General features: G+C 47.8%; 1 protein-coding gene across 1 annotated transcript; it reads left to right on the plus strand.

Moving 5' to 3' along the window:
• The first annotated feature begins 3,215 nt into the window (after positions 1–3,215).
• Positions 3,216–16,328, plus strand: MFNG (MFNG O-fucosylpeptide 3-beta-N-acetylglucosaminyltransferase). Its single transcript, XM_072343044.1, has 8 exons — positions 3,216–4,067; positions 7,853–7,901; positions 9,249–9,351; positions 9,445–9,598; positions 10,220–10,305; positions 11,448–11,613; positions 12,279–12,364; positions 13,214–16,328. Exons 1-8 carry the CDS (start codon positions 3,720–3,722, stop codon positions 13,278–13,280), a joined length of 1,059 nt encoding a protein of 352 aa, XP_072199145.1. The 5' UTR covers positions 3,216–3,719; the 3' UTR covers positions 13,281–16,328.
• Positions 16,329–19,489: the final 3,161 nt, after the last annotated feature.

A 19,489-nucleotide genomic window follows, 5' to 3' on the forward strand; every position in this document is an offset into this window, starting at 1 on the left:
GAGGGGCAGGGAGAGGACAGGTTGAGCGTGCCACAGGCCAGGCTTCCTCACATTTCTTCTTGTCCCCCATTTTTCAGCTGCTTCTCTCACCCCAGTGCTGAAGGTGCTCTAGTTCAGCCACGGAGATTCATAGACTCACCAAGGTTGGAAAAATCCTCTAAGATCATCTAGTCCAACCGTCCACACACCATCAATACTGTCCACTAAACCATGCCCCTAAGTACCACATCTACATGCTTCTTGAACACCTCCAGAGATAGCGATTCCACCTCTTCCCAATGCAGATTGTTCCAGTGTCCAACCACTCTTATGGAGAAGAAATTTTTCCTAATATCCAACTTACTTGTTGAGAAGGTTACTTGGTGTCTGTCCAAGGTTCCTAGAGCTTCACATCCCTCCATAGCCTGGTTATCATGAAGTGAAAAGCCAACCATCTTGTCCTTCTGGTGGTCAAGGGCAAGTGTTTGAAGGATAGATGGCCTTTCCTGAGACACACAAAAGGAAAATGGGGGTTGTGGCTGTGGGAGTCTCCGTGGAGCAGGAGACTGGGCAGTGGGCTGGGGTCAATGTGAAAACCAATGGGCCACCAGCACTAGAAACTCTAGATCTCCGTGTCCTCCTCACTCCTATCATTAGGGAACTGATACTGCTATGCACTTCTGAAGCTCCAAGTAAAGATTAACTTGCTGATCTTCATGGGTCCCCTGTGAGGTGTTATTTCAGGCTCTAAAACAGTTGCCTGTTTCTTTTATGAGGACAAGAGTGAAGGGGGGAGGAAAGGAAGAAAAGACTTTAACCTGCAGTCACTTAAATGTAGAGCAAAGTCCCAGATCTGCCTTGGAGCAATGGAGCTATGGAGGGGATTGGTGTAATGGGGCTCCAGCTGAGAGCTCCCCATTGCTGTCCTCTCCAGGGGACCAGCCCAGGCATCCCAACACTGTCAGCCCTGGGAGGGCAGATGCCCTGCAGGTGAACAAAGCAGGGCTTTTGTTGAGCAGATGAGAAGACAGTCCCAAAGCACGCTGGGTTTGCAAGGGAAGGAGGTTGGAGCCTGCAGCTTTGCAGGGGAAAAGATAAAGATTGAGTACCCAGGGAAAATACTGCTTGCGATGCACTGATTCAAAGCTTGATAACTCCTCCTACCCTCTAGCACTGGAGCTATCACCATCCTCATGGCGGGGGTGATTACAGAGCAATACCCCCAACTTTGAGGAGCTGCTGCACCCCAACAAAACAGATTTCTCCTCACACCTCACTGGGCCATCTGTGTTTCACTAGGAGGGAAATTAAGGCAAAGCAAAGTTGTATTGGGAAGCAGGTTGATGCTCCCAGCCTTCTCCAGACCCTCTTTTTGTTCATCTTGTCTCCCTGGAGACTTTCAGAATCCAGCTACAACTAGTCCTGGATGTGGTTGAGAAAAGGGGCAGAGGGCCTTGAGACAAACATAATGCTCCCCTGCCCTGCACACCCCTGCCCACCTCATTTGTGTCCCCAGGGGTGCAGCTGTGTGCTCTGAGGAATGAGTCACGGGTTAGGTAATGGGCAGAATGCAATTAGCAGCCCTGGGCATCAATTACCAGCTGTGCCAGCCTTGCATGAAACCTTTGTAAAGTCAACGAGATCAAATTTTCTCCCTCCAGGGAGGGCAGGGGCCAAGCAGTGTGTGTGTCATTGCAGGAGGCCACCAGCCCTTCCCCATGCTGTTCTAAGCAGAGCTGAGGCAGCTTGGGGTCACCTCTAGCTTTTGGCATGTTTGGGTTTTCACTTGGTTGGGTAAAACCTGCTCTGCTGCTTAACACCATCCTTTGCACAAGGTGGTTTGGGTCACACTGGCAGCCCCTAGTGGGCTCTTTTGGGGAACCTCTATCTGTGTACCCCTTTCTTTCCCAGAAGACCTCCTGAGCCAGGGATGGCAAGTGCTGCAGGGTGCTTGGGAGCCACAGAATCATAGGATGGCTTGAGTTGGAAGGGACCTTGAAGCCCACCCAGCCCCAACCAGGGCTGTCACCCACCAGGTGAGGCTGCCCATCCAGCCATCCAACCTGGCCTTGAGTACCTCCAGGTATGGGGCACCCACAGCTCCTCTGAGTAACCTGTGCCAGAAGCCCTTGTACATCTGTCTGGGCCTACAGATGTGGCTGAAGTACTCAGAGAGGGTCATTTCTGGCTCAGGAGCAGGGATGAGCCATGGGGGCAATCCCATTAGTCTGGTGGCAGTGGATTAGTCATACAACTTCACTTTCCTGGAGTAAAGTAATGCATGAAAGGGAATGACAGCCCCCTGCCTCAAATCAATGTAAAAAAACAGGGATTTAGTCCTGCAGGGAGATCTTCCCCATGTCTCAGCCACGCAGTGGGAGTGTACAACAGAGGGACCCTGATCCTGCCCTGGCCTCCTTTTATTACCACTCAGAAATGGAGGTGCGAGGGAGAAAGTCTTTGTTACGTGGCACACCGAGGGAGCAATGCCTCTCCCTGCTCACCCCTTTTTCACCCTTTTATTACTATTCTTTTGCTGTGCTCTGACTTGATGCCCACATCTTGCAGCTCCCTAAGGATGCGCTCTGATTTTTATGTGGAGCGCTGTCATCCTGCTGTTCCCTTACTTGCTTCTCTACCGAGTCTGGGGTGGGGGTGGGCTTCAGCTGGGGTGGGGGTGGGCTTCAGCCCCATCCTGGGCTTGTTACCTCTCTGTGTCCCTCAGGTGCTCGCTGGAGTAGCCTGAAGGTGTCTGACCCAGAAGCGGTATGGGACAGTCCATACTCCCCAAACGCAGTGGTCCTTGCGCTGGGGGGCAGGGGGCAATGGGAAAGGTGCTTTCAAGAGTGAGTGGGTTGGCGTTGTGGTTTGGGGAGGTGAGTGTCAGACGTGGGGATCAGACACCAGTGAGATCTTGTTGACCTGAAACTGCATCTATTCCCTATGCCCTTGTAGCAGCGAAAGGCTGCACAGGGCTTGTGCCCTCCCGTACCGCAGGGGCTGGGCTTTATCGGGGTAAGAGGACAACCACTCAAGCAACAGGTTTGCCCTTCCCCATCAGCTGCTCGTCACCTAGGAGTGCTCCCAGCCAGGGGACCCGGCGCAGCAGATGAAGCCAATCCGCATTCAGCCTGAGGGCTGCCCCCTCTCATCCTCCCCCCTCCATCCTCTTCCTCCCCCGGGGGCTGGCGCTCCGCCCCATGCCCGGAGGCGGGACCGGGGGCTGGCAGGGACCCAGACACACAGAGGGAGCAGGTGGACGGCCAGGCAGCCCCTTCCCACAGCCCTGCTCCAGCCCCATGAGCCCATGGCTTGGATACACTGGCTGCTGTCTTCTGAGGAAGTGATGTCTTTGTCTGGACACCCCACCACTGGCTCTGATCTCCTCTCCTGACCCTTCCGCCTCCATACCACGACTCTCATCCTCACGACTAGGAGCAAGATTGCTTGCTGTCCCTTTGACAGCCTCTTCCAACCACCCACCAGTCATTTCGGAGTATTTTCCCCATCGCTTGTCCCCATTTTGCTGGATGATCAGTGCCTTCGGTCTGTGGAAATTCCCCTTGCTTCATCTGCTGCTTTATCTTGCTGGTCTTCATCTGTCCAAGTCCTTGGCCACATCCTACTCATACCTTGCTCTCAGTTCATCTCACCCTTCTAAAGGCTTAAAGAAGAGCAGAGAGATTCACATGGAGGTACGGACTGGCTGAAGCTGTCCTTGCCTGGGCTATCTGGGAGCCATGGGTCGTCGGCTTATACGGGGTCTCTCTGGAGCTGCAGTCTTTCTGGTTGGTGTGGCTCTCCTCTCTGTACGGCACCGTGGGGCTCAGGAAACCTCGGGGTACCCAGGGTTCAGGGAGTGGATGCTGGAGAATCCAGAGCAACAAACACACAAGAGCCCAGAGGATGCCAAGGAAGGTGGTAGGACTGGGCAGAAGGACCTGCAAGTCAGTTCTCTGGACGAATATAAGACTGAAGGAAACCTGACCCTTGGGGATGTTTTCATAGCTGTGAAGACCACCAAGAGATTTCATCAGAGCAGAATGGAGCTGCTCCTGGATACGTGGATATCCCGGGCAAGAGAGCAGGTAAGCACGTGGATTTGGGCTACAGAGAGTGTACATGGCAAGGGGAGTCTATGGGGTGGGACAAAGCCAACAAAATGGGAGATTGGGCACTGTGTTGCTTCCCTTTGCAACAGGTGAGCTGAGGTGTGCTCTTCCCATGAAGACTGGGACATAGGGTCTGATTTTTGGGTGGTACTGTGTGAAGTGAGGAGCTGGACTTGATCCTGAAGGGTTCGTTTTGGCTTGAGATATTCTATGATTCCACGAGTGCTCTTAGCAAGCATCACCATCACCTAACCTAACCCCAACTCCTTTGGCTTGAGATGGAGGGGATTTTCTTTCATTATGTCTTAACGACTAACACCACAGACTGCCCCAGACACCCCAGATAAGCAGAACAGACTTTCCACAACCTCTCCTCATACCATGAGTTTGCAGGCTATGGAGCTGTGCTGCTCTGCTCCTGGATGGCAGTTTCTCCCCCCTCGCCAAGTTGCTCCTCAAGAACAAAAAATGTCCTGTAGCTGTCCCCAAAGGGGTTCTTTTCCTTTTACCTCTGCCTGCATGAAACAAGATGACTTCAGGCCTATACGCAGAAGGGAGGCGGGGGCGGAGGTTTTGGGTAGGAGAGCGCTTGAAGCAGTGCAGGGTTTTCTGGGTAAGAGTGATTTTCCACTTTCTGGTGCTGCTGTGGTAGTCACAGGAAATCACGTCCTATTTTGGGCACACTTCCTCTCCTGTCTGTCCTAGGCATCTGAGAGACCCTGCTTCCTCTTCTACATGCACTTCTCCTCTTAGGCCACTGACCCTGTAGATGTTCCAGAGCCGTGTGGATGTGGCACTGAGGGACGTGGTCAGTGGGCATGGTGAGGATGAGCTGACAGTTGGACCAGGGGATCTTAGAGGTCTTTTCCAACCTTCATGACCCTGTGATTCTATGATTCTGTGACGGGATTTAGACAGTGTCTCCACAAATTCACCAGTAAATCTCTTTTTGGCAGACAAGTGACGTTCCAACCTGGGAAGAGGCAATGAATTTTCTGCGCTGCTGCCCACCCATAGGAAAACTTCATTTGTAGGAGAATAGGAAGGAAGGGGTCAAACATGAGGCTCAGTCATTTTAAAACAGTGCTTTTTCATTGTTATCAAATTTTGTTACAGGCTCAGCACTTTCCTTTCCCCGGCCCTGCTCAATTTTCCATGTTTTTCTTCAGCTTTTTATACTTAATGGCCTTGAGGGCAGGGTAGAGATGGGGAGGCAAAGAGAAATACATGAATGTCAACAATGAAAAAAATATAGCCAGTGTGGAAATTTCATCAGCTGGCCATGATCCTGATGCCAAGCCTGGCTCCAGAGCTGGTTCCTGCACTGTGCCCTCCCGGAGGAAGTAACCTGGACCTCAGAGGCCAGGTTTAGGTGACTGCAACAGGAGGCAGGGCCAGATGTGATCTTTTATGGTTAGGAGAGACTGTGCGGGAGCCAAATTGTCAAGGAAAAGTCTTTTAATTAGAAAAAGCTTCATCTAAGCACAAGTATTTTTAGGACTGTCTGGGCTGAACTACATCTTGAAGTCGCTGGCACTGTTGGCCTCTTCATATTTTGATGGAGATAAGTCTAGGTTTCTGGTCTGAAACAGCATTTTGTTTGGTAATATAAACAAATTCCAGCACCCTTCCTTTCAGAAAATGAAAGGATGAAAATGAAAACTTGGAATGACCCACCCTGAAATGTTTTTTCATGCTTTCAGTGTTGTGAACACACTGTCAACTTTAAATCTCTTCTCTGGGCAGGGGAATAGTTTCCTGCCCAGCTGTACCATTACCCCTGTAATGTGTTTGCATTTTGGAGGCTGTTTTTTCCTGGGGAAGGAATACTCTGGGAACATGGGAGATTAATGTGGTTTTGGACTGTCAGGTTCCACATATTTATTCCCTTTTTCTTGTTTTTCTTGCTTGGGCCACTTCCCAATTTGGACTGAAGAAGCCTCAAAACATGATGTTAACCCATTACATGGGCACTTAAGTTCACAAGAGCGCAGTTGGCTCAACTCACTGGACATCAGTGGCTCCATATCACTGCTAGTGCCCATGAAACACCTTTTCCCACTTCTCTGCTCCAGAGCTGAAGGATGTCTTCCAGCCTGCTCCTGGTGTGATTTCCCTCTACCCTTGGCAGGAGAAATGGTGCTGGAGAAGATGAGGTGCAGAAGGCAAGTGGGAAGGTGCAGTAGAATGGCAGCTCCATGAGTCCATTGGTCCACCTGCCAGAGAAAGAGGCCATGAGCCTTGAATACCTACAGGAGTATGCCAGGTGTCTGCAAATAAACAGTTCCCTTTGCTTCTAGGGGAATGTGAATGCTTCAGAGTATTTCCATAAATAGAAAGAAAATAGATAGGCAATGAGATATGAAGTTTATTAGGCACATGATTTCTGGTTGGTTTTGTAACTGTAAGCAAGTCATTTCTAGAAACATTTCTGGTATTTTTTGGAACATGTCAGAAAGTTTCAGCGGTTTCAGAATTGTTTTCTTAAGATGAAATGTTTGTTGTAGTGGAAATTTCTGCCTTTGGATGTGCTGGCAAGGGGAGTCCCAAGCTGCTGGGAATTCCTGCTCTGTTTGAACATTAAGATACGGTCACCTGACTCAGGACTCCTTCACCTGAGACTTTGCTAATTGCTTCCAGTCCCATGACCACCTTAAAAGTGGTTTAAACTAAGAGGGTTTATCTTGCTAAGGCATGGTAGGACTGTATGCACACTCAGTTTTTGCAATCAGCTGTGAGACAGGAGAGGAATTCGCCGACTCACCACAGCTTGCATGTTTGAGATTGTCCATTCTGCCATCTCTGCTTGACTGGGTGCTCTCCGAGGGCCCTTCATCGCCTCCCTCGTGTGTTCAGATCATTTCTTTTCCCACACATTGCTGATGCAGGGCACATCACCCAATCCAAGCTCTCGGTGAATGTGGGGCGGTGTAGAAACAAGGACATCTCATCAGAGCAATGACAGCTCCTAGGAGCTGCTGTCCATCTGCCTTGTTCCTTTTGTCCCTGCCCAGGTGCAGTGTTTAACCAGCCTGTAGGCAGCTGGTGGAGAGGCTGTTTAAGGCTTGCACCTCCTTTTAGAAATCATGAAAGCTCATTTTCTGCTTGAGGAAAGCTTTTCTCTGTGAGCTGTGATCCCTGCCCAGACCCAAAGAGGGGGAGATGTGCCACATAATGGCACAGAGGGGGATTAGAGAGCCTGGGGGTGGAGGAAGAGAAGGAGGAGGCAGGAAAGTGGAAGGGGGCTGAGCATACTTAACACACAAACAGATGTTCTCCTTTCAGCCTGAGCACTGCTTGCCCACAGTGCTTTCTTTTCTCTCTAATTGACACCTAAACCAGGCCTCATCCAACCTCTCTCTCAGTTTTGCAGGCCCTCTTGTTCCTCTTTCCAAAGCTTCAGGAGGAAGTAAAGCAGTGCAAGCAGGGATGATGCTGACTGGGAGCAATGGATGACACAGGAATGCTGATTCTGCTCAGTGCAGGGATCAGCCCTCGGGACAATCCAACAGCAAAGTGAGCTCCCCAGGCCCTTCCAGGCCACTGGAAGGAAGCAGCATGAAGCACTGGGAGGGCACAGGGGGTAATGGTGGTGGTAGGGTCTGCATGCACCACCTGTGAGGGTTTGGAGAGGCTTTAGTGGAAAAGGAGAGTACTAGAGTAGCCACTGTCCCTCCTCTCATCTGCTGCCCAGTGCCAGAAATGCAGTAGAAGCATCAGCTCCAATGCCCGATGGTAATGTCCTTTTTTCATCTCCCCAGACGTATGTCTTCACAGATGAAGAAGATGATGCCCTGAAGAGGAGAATGGGTAACCACCTTTCCTACATTACCATCTCTGCCTTAACTCTGAGCTAGCACAGCCTTTGGAGGGGGCCAGGCATGATGGCTAGCTCCAGGCTGTAGCCACACAGTACAAGGAGAATGGGAAAAAACCCTTCTCTGTTTCCTGTACCTTTTCTGGCCATGGGCAGAGTTGTAGTTGATGGGGGGAGTCTAACCTTGGGCAGGATGCTTTGCTTTCTTTGGGCTTTGTCTCCTCGTGGGAGCCACAGTGAAGGGTTTTGATGTCTGCAAGGTGCAGTGATGGCAATTTGGAAAGCAGAGTGCTGAGCTGATGACTAAACTCTTGTCCCCACTATACTGTTTTCTCAGAATCATAGAATCATTTGAATTTGGAACAGACCCTTAAAGGTCATTTAGTCCAACTCCACTGCAATGAACAGGGTCATCTACAGCTAGATCAGGGTGCTCAGATGGGGGTGAGTCGTGTGGACTGAAATCTAGACATGAGAATCATGGAATCATTTGGGCTGTAAGGAAATCGTAAGGTAATCTAGTCTAATCCCTCTGCCACAAGCAAGGGCTTCTTTCAATAGATCAGCTTGCTCAAAGCCCCATCCACCCCTACTTTGAGCACTTCTGATGATAGATGTCCACAAATTCTCTTGTTCTAACACCTCATGACTTTCACTGTGAAAAATTTCTTATGTACAATTTAATTTGCACTCTTCAAGTTTAAAACCCTTGTTCCTTGTCTTATTTGGAGGCCAGATGTCTTAATTTGGATACTTGAGAGCAGCCTTTCAGTGTCTAAATGGGGGCTGTAAGAAAGAATAGGACACACTCTTTGGCAGGGTCTGTTAGGATAGGACAAGGGGAAATGGTTTCAAACTAAAAGAAAGGATATTCAGGCTGGATGTAAGAAAGAAGTTTTTTACAATAAGGACAGTGAGGCACTAGAACAGGTTGCGAGAGAGGTGGTGGATGCCCCATCCCTATGGACATTCAAGGTCAAACTGGAGGGACTCTGAGCACCTTGATCTATCTGTAGGTGTCTCTGTTCACTGCAGAGAAGTTGGACTAGAGGGCCTTTAAGGGGCCCTTCCAACTCAAATGATTCTGTGATTACGAGCTCTAGTAAATCTTTGTCTTTCTTATAAGAACTGCCTTCCAAGAAGGCTTATAGGGAGGGAATGTCTTGAGGCTGATGAGGGGAAGTGTTAAACAGGTGGGAGGTGAAGCCAGCATCACAGCAGGCTTGAACTGAGGGACCACGGTGAATCTGGTTGTGAGCAAACCTCTTCCTTCCTGCCCAGAAGTCCTCTCCATGTCTGTATGGTTAAGCCCTAAGCCACAGCCTTCTCCCTTCCCACAGGTGACCACGTGGTGTTCACCAACTGCTCTACTGAGCACAGCCATTCAGCTCTCTCCTGCAAGATGGCTGCAGAGTTTGACGCATTCCTGTTCAGTGAACAGAGGTGAGTTGGGGCTGCTGTGAAAATGTATTTCTTGGGGATGCTGGCACCTCCTTAATGCAAATCTCTTGTATATTCCCTCCTATTTCCCTCCAGCTGGTTCTGCCATTTGGATGATGACAACTATCTGAACCCTGAGGCCCTCCTGAAGCTCCTGTCCTCCTACTCTGCAATGAAGGATGTCTATCTCGGGAAACCCAGCCTGAACAGACCCATTCGAGCCTCTGAAACACTCTCTAACAACCAGACGGTACAGCCTATGGCAGGGTGGGACAGCTGGGGATTGGTTTTAATGCTCTGACTCATTGACCATAGCTCTACTTTGATGAGAGAAAAGTCCCAAGAACGAGACATATCAGCTGAAAACTCAGTGGTCTTGTCTGAATATGGTAGCATGCGTTGACTCATTCCAATCTCACTTGAGGAAGAAAGGTGATGTCCAACAGTTCTGCTGTGCCTTTGGGTATTCATCTGCAGGGAGATCAGCCTGCCTTGGGCAGCCTACTTTCCACTGCAGGAGCTTGGCTGCTCAGATTGGGACAACTGGCACAACACAGCCCTGGTTTCCAGTTAACCTTTCTTAGCACACATGCTGTGATTTGGCCAATGGTCTCCTTGCTCCTGCTGGCTTTTTTTCCCTTTGGTTGAGAGTGCCATGTTAGCAGCCTTTGCTCATCCTGACTTCCCAGCCATGTGAGGAGATCAAAATTGGGACTGTGTTGCCAACAGGTGCTTGTACTGGGCAGCAGCTGGGGGGTGACAATAAGGCTGTTTATCTCTCTGTCAAAGCTGTGTTTGTAGCATTCCCAGCTCAGGGAGCATGGTGATATATGAGCCTCTGCCATTGATTTGCTCTGCTGTTTCTCTCCAGAAATCTGTGCGCTTCTGGTTTGCCACAGGAGGAGCTGGGTTCTGCATCAGTCGCAAGCTGGCAAGGAAGATGATGCCTTGGGCCAGGTAAGCTGTGCAGTCACTGGGTATGTGAGTCTTTGGGATTAGGAACACAGACACACAGTAACTTGCCAGTGTCAAATCTGGATTTGCATATGTGATGTTTGCAGGAACGTTTGGAAGGGTGATGAGAGACATACACTTCAATTCCAAAAGCGTGTGGGACTGGAGGAACGGTGTAGTGGGTGGATCTCCCACCTGATTAAAGAAATACAGGAGCAGGCACATCAGTAAACAGTATCACACGATGACACACACCTCCAGCTCCTTCCAGCTTTTGGTTATCCCTCAACCTTCCTTCATTTTTCTTTCAGCATTTTCTGGCTCTTTTTGCAAGTGCTCAGATTGAGCCCTGTCTCTTTCCAACCTTCTCTGTCTCCTTCCTGATCTAATTTCCTGTTCCCCCACCTTAAACTCTATTCAGCTGCTTACAGTGTCCGTGGTCATCTCCTCAGCTTGATACATAGGGAACGGCAGTAGGTCCTGGGGACATGTGTTAGCCCAATCTACGTGGTGATGTTTTTCAGGATGCCCTAGGTTATCTTACAGACTGTATGCACAAACATAAACACAGCACATCAGGAATCATCTGTGCCAGCCTTAACCAAATCTTTGCATACCCAGAAAGGCAGACCTGTTCCACACCAGGTGACTCCTGGTCCAGTTTTTACTGATTTAGATGAAGACCCTGATACATTCATTGTGCAAGATCTGGAAAGGATAATGATCTGTTATCCGGAGTAAAATTCAAGTGGCACGTATAGAATCACAGAATCATAGAGTTGTTAGTGTTGGAAAGACTGATGAGATCATCCAGACCGGCCATCAACCTTTGCCTGTGGTGGTGATGATGACGTGGGACATGGTTTAGCTGGCATGGTGGTGATGGGTTGATGGTTGAGCTGGATGATCTAATTGGTCTTTCCAACATTAATGGTTCTGTGGTTTTACTTATCAGAGATAGCACTGAGCAATTGGTGGGACAGCATGGCTGGACATGGTTGAAGAGCAAACACATTCACACAACTTTGCAGTAGGACTAAGGGATTTCTTGCCTTGTTTCAAGGTTTACTCTGATTTTCAGTGAAGTGGTTGCCTATGTTACCCCTGCCCCTTTACATAACTCATGCAGTCCCGCTCTCTTCCAGTGGCAAGAACTTCCTGAGCACCTCAGAGCTCATCCGTCTGCCAGACGACTGTACTATAGGTTACATCATTGAGTGCAAAGTCGGTGGGCAGCTGCTGCCCAACATGTTCTTCCACTCCCACCTGGAGAATCTGCAGCTCATCCCTACCTCTCATCTCACGCAGCAGGTGAGCAATGGAAACAAAACAAGAGGCATGTTTCAGAGGAAGGGGAGGTGGAAAAAGGGGGGTATTTAGCCAGTTGGTGGCAGTGATGTGAACTAAAATAGTTGTCTGCACTTATGAAGATACTTTGCCAACAAATGCTTTCTTTCAATAAGGAGTAGACGTTGCCTACAGCACAGATGCCAATCGCAGCAGATTGGTGGTGGGTAGCATGTGTAGAGGGAGTGAGGGGAGGATAAGGGCAGACCACGGAGGGATCATGGTATCAATGAAGAGAAATGCTTACTGGTTGGGAAAGCGTTTTGTACCATGTCTGCCTTGCATGGGTATATAACAAGTGGTGTAGGTGACTCACGTGGTGGATTGTAGAATGGTTTGTGTTGGAAGGGACCTTTAAGATCATCCAGTTCTAGCCCCCCTGCCATACATAGGCAGGGATACCTCCCTCTAGATCAGGTTGCTCAAAGGCCCATCCAGCCTGGCCTTTAATACTTCTAGGGCTGGGGGCATTTACAATATTCCACCATGGAAAGGAGGAGAGGAGAATGGGAAGGTAGAGGCCAAGCCACCAGAGATGGAACAAGAACAGGAGATTTTGTCACTCAAAGCAGATTCCTGAACACATCGCCTCACCCTCTCTGCACCTTTCTCTCTGCCTCTCTTTTCAGGTCACACTCAGCTATGGTGTCTTTGAGAACAAGCTCAATGTTATCAAACTCGGTGGTCCCTTCTCACCTCAGGAAGATCCCTCAAGGTATGGGGTGTGAGTGCTCAGTGCACTGCTGAGGTTTGAGCTGTAGGACAGCAGGGTGGCAGGGGCAAGCAGCCAAATAGAGGGCAGGAGTTCTGGAGTGAGGGACAAAAGCTTTGCAGTCACAGGTCTTACTGGGTGAGGGTCACACCAACATTAGGATATTTGCAGACACACATTTTGCAAAACATTTTGGATGAAAGGAAAGAAAATAAGTATTATAACATTTTATTTGAACAGTTACTGAGCCAGAATTTTTGCTATTCATTTCATACAGAAAAGGAACAAGCTAACCTTTTACCTCTGGGACAGGAACTGAAATGTTCTTCTAAACTCGGGAGAGGAAATTCTGCTTTATTTTACTTTCTTTGTTTTGCTGAGAAAATTGAAGGGAGAAAAGAAAAAGGTTTGCTTCAGGATGACTGCAAATAAAAGTGCTCTTTGATTTACTTGCTCTGCTTTGAGTGAACAAACCTGAAGTTGTTATTTGCAGAACATGGGTAGGAAGCTTTTGGCTGGAGACAGCAGGGGTGGGAAGCAGCTTTGCAATTAAAAGGGCATCTACAGAGCAGGGTAGCAGAGTCTGGTGCAGTCCCCATCTCACTGAATGTGATCGGGGTGAGCAATGAGTTGGGCTCCATGGTCCATAGCAGGATTCAGGTGTTGGAGGAAAGCTTGGCTGCTCAGCTTTGCCAAATCAAGCCCTTGTAAGATGAGCAGCCAGTCCCAGAGAACCATAACACAGTGTGAGCATCTGATGTGGGACATGACACAAGAGAGAAACCCTCCACTCCTCACCTTGTTCTGCAGTAAGAACTGTCACATGATGTTCCTTCACTCTTTCCCCTGCAGGTTTCGATCCCTCCACTGCCATCTCTATCCTGATACCCCCTGGTGCCTGCAGGCTGTTGGCTGGTAATGCCCAAGCTACAGTGGGTCCTGGAGATATCCCTTCGCCTTGTACATCTAGGGGATCAGGCACTGAAGAAGTTTGGTGCTCCCAGCTTCCCCTTACCTACAGAGGTCTTGGAGCTTTTTGGTCCTCGCTGAGTACCAGTGGTACAGGACAAGAGAGATCTGTACCAAAGATGGTACAGATGGATACAGTACATGGGCTGGACACGTGGACGGGCTTTCCATCTGTGCTGGGATGCTTATGAGAGCAGCATGCTTTCCTGAACAGATTAAGGACTGGGCTGTGACTGCTGGGTATGTGGATGGAGATGGGACCCACTTTTCCTTGTTGTGGTTTCACTATATTGAATTAGAAAGGTGCTGGATCAGGGTACCCAGTGCCAGCCCAAACACCACTGGAAGTGTGCCTTGGCTTCAGCCTCTCTGAGGCTTCTTTCTCTGGATGTGCCTGGGCTTTTCCCATTTCCCACTGTTCCCAGCTGCAGCCCTTTGGCTGCCTCGTTAAACTCTGATTCTACTCTCCCTTCAGAAATGGAAAATGTGATTATTTCTGTGCTGAACGAGTGCTGAAATAACACAGCTCTTGGCCATCACAGGGGTGGTGGGCAAGAAACATGAGAAATTGAGTATCACTCCTTGGCTGGGACAAGGGAGAGAGTATGAAATGCAGAACACAGGAGGAGAGAAGATGAGAATGTTTCCTGCTCTGAACACCGAAAGCTTGATCTTGTATGGCCCTACATTATTCCTCTCTTTTTACCTTCTTGATATGGGGTCAGGATAATCTTTTGCTCTAATTATCAACCTGTCGTCTGAGATTAGACTCCAACTCCTACCTGCGAGAGAGGAGACATAAAGGATTAGAACTGGCTGAAAGAGAGGAGAAAGGAAGAGATGGAGAAGGAGCGCACAGGAGCGGATTAGAGGTTACAGCTTTATAATCTTCTCTGTGCCCTGACCAAAAAAAATTAAGTCATGAAGGAATGGAAACCGCAGGGCAAGGAGCTTTTTATCTCTGCATTTCTTTCTTCCAGATGCTAAGAGCAGCTTTCTGCCTTCCTGCTGTCCCTGCTAAAGACAACAGGGAGAAGGAGCCAGCCTAAATATTCTACAGGCATTCTGCCATGTTTATGGATAACCCCTTTCTCAGCACAGATCTTGCCATGAAAGCTAGGCAATTCCACTCAATGGGGAATGAACTTTGGCACCATTTTGTGCTTGTACACTTGAATAAGTGGCTGGGGGAGAGTGATGCAGGGAAAGCTGGAAGGCGAAGGGGCTGTTTTACATGGCAGCCAGCACCACAATCAGGTATTTCTCTTTAAAGAGTGCTTCAGAACAGACTGCTGGAATCAGAGAGAGATTCTTGTCATCTCTGGTTGAAAGGACACGTGCCCTTTTTCCAAAGAGCTGCTCAGCTTTGATGCTGCTGATCTGACTAAGCCTGCTGCTGGTGGGCTGGCAGAGCCAAGGGGTCTATCACCATGCCTCTACCATGCTGGAAACTGGTCACCCCATTTCTCCATCCCACCTCACCCCTCAGGCACCAGTGTCTCCCACACAGCTTGCACAAGGCATAAAGAAAAGGCATCAGAAAGACCTTCTACCTCATCAAAGAGGGACCTAGAAACGAATGAGCACTTTAATTACCGATGAAGAAGAAAGAGGGGGCCTGTGGAGCTGCTTTCCAGCCTGGTCGTTCTTATGAGCTTTAGGCAGCTTGTGAAGCAGCCATGAACCCTGCTTTCTTCTCTTGCACAACATCTTTGAACTGGAAATTCATGCTGAGCAGTGACAGGAACTACGTAATGGCAGTGACCATTCCAGAAGTGCAAAGCGCTCATCTCACACAGCTATGTGAGACATGGAGCTCAAAATAGAGACAACCCAGGTATCAGACAATTGGTGCAGCATAAAATATTCCTGCCCAGAGGGCAACTGGTTTTGTTTGAACTTAACCAGAAGATGAAAAACGCTTCCATGAGATGAAATAAAAGGAGTTGATATACAGAAAGTAGACCAACTTTTTACGTGATGTGATAGTGTTAGGAAAAGGGGGAATGGTTTTAAGATAAAATAGGGGAGATTTAGGTTAGATGTTAGGTGGAAATTCATTACTCAGAGGGCGGTGAGGCACTGGCACAGGCCAGAGAAGGTGTGATGTCCCATCCCAGAGGTGCTCAAGGCCAGGTTGGATGGGGTTCTGATCAGCCTGAGCTGGTAGGGGGAAGCCCTGCCCACTGGCTGGGTGGGACTGGGTGGGCTTTGAGGCCCCTTCCAACCACTCTGTGATTCTACAAATCTATGCTACCCAGATATTTTCTTTTATCCTCAGTCAACTCACAGCTATGTTGTTAATTGAGTCTTGCAGTGAAAATGCCGGTCCTATCTGTAGATATCCCAGTGCCAGCCAAAGCACAATGCGATTTGTGTGCCTGGGAAGAAGAGGCTGGTACAACAGACTCAATTCCCTGTGAAGAAGCTGGAAGCTCTTGTTGGAACCTGGCCTCAGCTGATCTGAAGAACTGAGGAGATGTCTGGATGGGGCATCTCTTGGGCTGTAGAGAAATGAATGACAGAAAGGTCCTGATGTGCCTGTGACAGTAATGCACTGCGAAGAAAATTGCTTTTCAGAGTCAACACAAGAAACCAAGGCTTCTCCAAGAACAGAGAAACAGCTTAAGGGGACATTCTCCTCTTGAAATCTGATCAGTGTTAAAACCTGAGTTAAAATTAGTTTCAGGAATAGTTCCTGCCCCTGGGGCTTGCTGTCAGATGTTGTGGTTTTACAGTCTCATTTTCCCTAGTTTATTAAAATGTTTAGCTGCTTGGGAAAATGAGAAGCAATCTCATGTGAAACTTTTCATGGTCTGATCTTTTATTTTTATTTTTTTTTTTATTTTATTTTATTTTAATTCTCCTTCATGATTTTCTGATGTAACAGATTGTAACAGTCAAAGTTTTTTTTTGAAAGGGTTCCACTGGGTCTATTAAAATGTCGTGTTTTTTCTTTCCTCTTCCCTCTCTCACATTCCCATTTCTCATTGCAGTTAAAAAAAAATAATAATAAAAAATTCTATCCCAAGAACTAAAAGGGATGAAAACACGGTCTTTTTATTTTACTGGGAAAAATGGGGTCAAAGCCAAAGGTGTTGGCACGACCCTGCTGTTGTACAACATTAAGTGTAGCTCCGGATTTCAAGTACAGAGGCCTCAGCTGCCCAGCACCATAGCAACGAATACTATTAATGATGTTTAAGCTGTGTACTGAAGATTCAGAGAAAGGGGAAGGAGGGGAAAAAGCCAGTTACAGTATTTGAAATGTAAAGTATTAAGTGGAGCTTTCATGTTAACAATAACTTTTTTTATATGCTTTTCCCTGAGCTGCAAAGAATTTTTACAAGAAAAGCCCAATTTGACAGGGCAAAAAATGCTAATGACTATCTTTTCTTCAGGGGGAAAAAAGAAGTTAGTTGAAATAGGTGGGAAACTGCAATTGTTGCTAAAGGCTTGAAGGGGAGAGAGAAGAATAGTAATGCTAGATAATGCTTTTCTGGTACCAATTCCTCTTAACAGCTCTGCTGTTGAAGGAAAACAGATTTTGGTGGAGCAATGGGATCTACTGAGCTTGTACCAAGGCTGTAGCCACAGCTCCCTCCCCAAGCCTCCTGCTAAAGATGCAGCCTTCCAGAAACTAACAGGGTATTAAACAGAAACCAAAGGGGGAGAAATGGGAAGAAAGGAGACTGGAAGGAAAAGAAAAACTAGCAGTAGAACTTGGAAGAGATGAGATTGGCTGGCCCCAACTCTCTTCATTTTCTTCTTCTTATTTGCTTGTTTATTTGTTTGCTTATGAGAAGCCGATATGGCATTTATACTAAATTCCTTACAGAAGATTTATCCTCTTCATTTTGTGTCTTTGTCTGCCCATACTTACAATGCAGGCTCTTTAGGTAGTCCTGCAGTAGATTCAGCAGCACTTTTCACTTATATCTTTTTATTTCCAATTCTTGAATAACCCCACTGAACAACAGGCTTTCCCTTTTGCACTACTGGCCACCAGGGCTCTACACACTTCTTTTTGACTCCCAGGCCCTACACTGTTGCTTGGGTGATGTAGTTGGGTCTAGGTTTGCAAATAAAGCAAACAAAAAAATGCTTGATCACCTATTTCTGTATCCATAGTGACAACTTTCATGTCTCATCTACCATACATTCTTTTTCTAATTGTCCCTTGTAAACAGTGGGCTCCATGTGCAATTAAATCATAGAACTCAAAGCTGAAGGACCATGTGTCCATCACAGCTTTGAAATAGAGGCAATAAACCACACAATGAGCACAGGTTTGGCACCTGCTCTCAGTTGGTGCCAGAGATGGGATCTCACACTAAGTGTCTCAATCTGGCCTTATGGCTTCACTGAAAAGGGTGTGAATGTTATCATAGACATAACCAAGGCCAAGAGCAGTGATAAATATATATACCCATTTCTATTTTCACCAAATACTGCAGGGATTTTTCTATAAATTTTCTACCCAATTACCTGGAATGTTAAAGGTGTTGAGGGCTGAGCTGTTGTTACTCAACTGGCATTACTTCTTTAAGGCTATTCCTTGATAGCCTGAGTTTTTTCGTCACTCCTGCTTTCTCCAGCTTGGACTCCAAGAAGACTGGGAATTCATCTGTATCCCTGTTTGAAATGTGTGTGATTAATTACAGACATCTAGAATGGGCTGCTTGCCTATCAGTTGTGTTCAAATTGCCTTCCAGGATTTTGCAAGGCTAAGGAGCCTCTTCAGATGTTGTGTTTGACTGCTCCTTGGTTAAACCTCCTTCGGTTTCACTGGGAGCTGCATCTGATTCGTAGAGAACTTTGAAAACAAATTGAACAGAGCACTTTGTATGTGGATTTCATGATCCCAACTCTCCAGCTGCTGCTTGAGAAGAAGACTGGTGATTTTAGTGATGTAAGAAAAAGAACTGAAACTAAACAAGGCAATTGAATGCGGAGAAATGCTGCTATGTAGAACCTCCATTTTCCCTCTCCCATCTCTACAGATGAGGCAGGGAGAGAAACTGCAGCTGGTGTCCTTGGCCACAACGCATCAGGTGGTAAATTTGCCATGAAACATTTGACATTCGCACTAGCAGAGCATCCAACTGCCCCAGTCACAAATCCAGGACAGCTTGTTCTTGGTGATGGACAGAGAGAAAAATGGTGCCTGCTCCAAAGCCTTACAAGCAGAAGCATGATGGGGAAGGCTTGTAAAACCAGTGGGACAGTGCTGCCATACCAGTGCAGAGGAAAAAAAGATAATGTTTGGGACAGGGAATAATAGGAATTGGAGAAAAATCTCTCTCTCCACCCACAAATACCATGAAGGATGTGGATGGAGACGTTAAGGGTTAGAAAAGTAGCCTGGATAAAGAACCAGAACAAAATCTGTGTCCTTTTCATGGCTGTGTTGGCAGCTGATGAATACTGGCCTGAGGATTGATCCTTTGAGGGTTGGATGTGTTCAACAAAAAGAGGGGAAATTTGGAAAGGAAAAGGCAAGAACTGCATCTCCCTCAGTCCACATGGTGACCTGTGGCTTTTCATGCATTACTACCCCATTGGCATATGAAGAAATGTAGCACTTGGAAAAGAGAATCAAAATCTACTCTGTGCTGCATGTCTTCTGCCTGGGGAGATCCCAGTGAAACTCAGCTCTCATGGGCACTCAGAGAAGCAGCAGAATGGCACACTGAGCAGGATGCACTGGAAAGACTCTGGCCTTCCTCACTGCCCCACCATTCCAACATTACCATCAGCTTTGGCTGGAGTGAGGCTGACTGCAGAGACTCGCCAAGCTCTCTGCATTTGTGATGATTTCTTCAAGTGTGGGGCAGAAATCTCCATTCTGAGCTCTTAGAGAAGCCAGTTTCCTTAAGTCCTGGTATGCAGAGCAGACCAACAAGGTCTCCTTGCATATGGTCAAGGGAACAGGACCCCCCCATATCCCCCTCTATTCCCCTGGCATCAGGCTAGTGTTGGACAGTGTCTGTTTTTAGAAAAAGTGGCAGATTCAACAGCTGAGTTGGTTTTCCAAAGGGGTGTATAAAATAAACAGCCTGCCATCTGCTCTATTGTCCTGGAATAACGGCTTGAAGGGTGAAAGGAGAAGGAAGGAGGGGGAGTGAAAGGAATGAGAAATGGAGGTGGGGGGAGAAA

Source organism: Excalfactoria chinensis, chromosome 1, assembly GCF_039878825.1.
Source record: "Excalfactoria chinensis isolate bCotChi1 chromosome 1, bCotChi1.hap2, whole genome shotgun sequence".
NCBI classification, from domain to species: Eukaryota; Metazoa; Chordata; class Aves; order Galliformes; family Phasianidae; genus Excalfactoria; species Excalfactoria chinensis.

What these genes read in the sequence shown, in the direction of transcription:
- MFNG (XM_072343044.1), top strand. Translation starts at nt 3,720, where the DNA reads ATGGGTCGTCGGCTTATACGGGGTCTCTCTGGAGCTGCAGTCTTTCTG. An exon ending in TGCCCTGAAGAGGAGAATGG is followed by an intron (nt 7,902 to 9,248) that starts GTAACCACCTTT and finishes CCCTTCCCACAG; the next exon opens with GTGACCACGTGGTGTTCACC. An exon ending in AAGATGATGCCTTGGGCCAG is followed by an intron (nt 10,306 to 11,447) that starts GTAAGCTGTGCA and finishes GCTCTCTTCCAG; the next exon opens with TGGCAAGAACTTCCTGAGCA.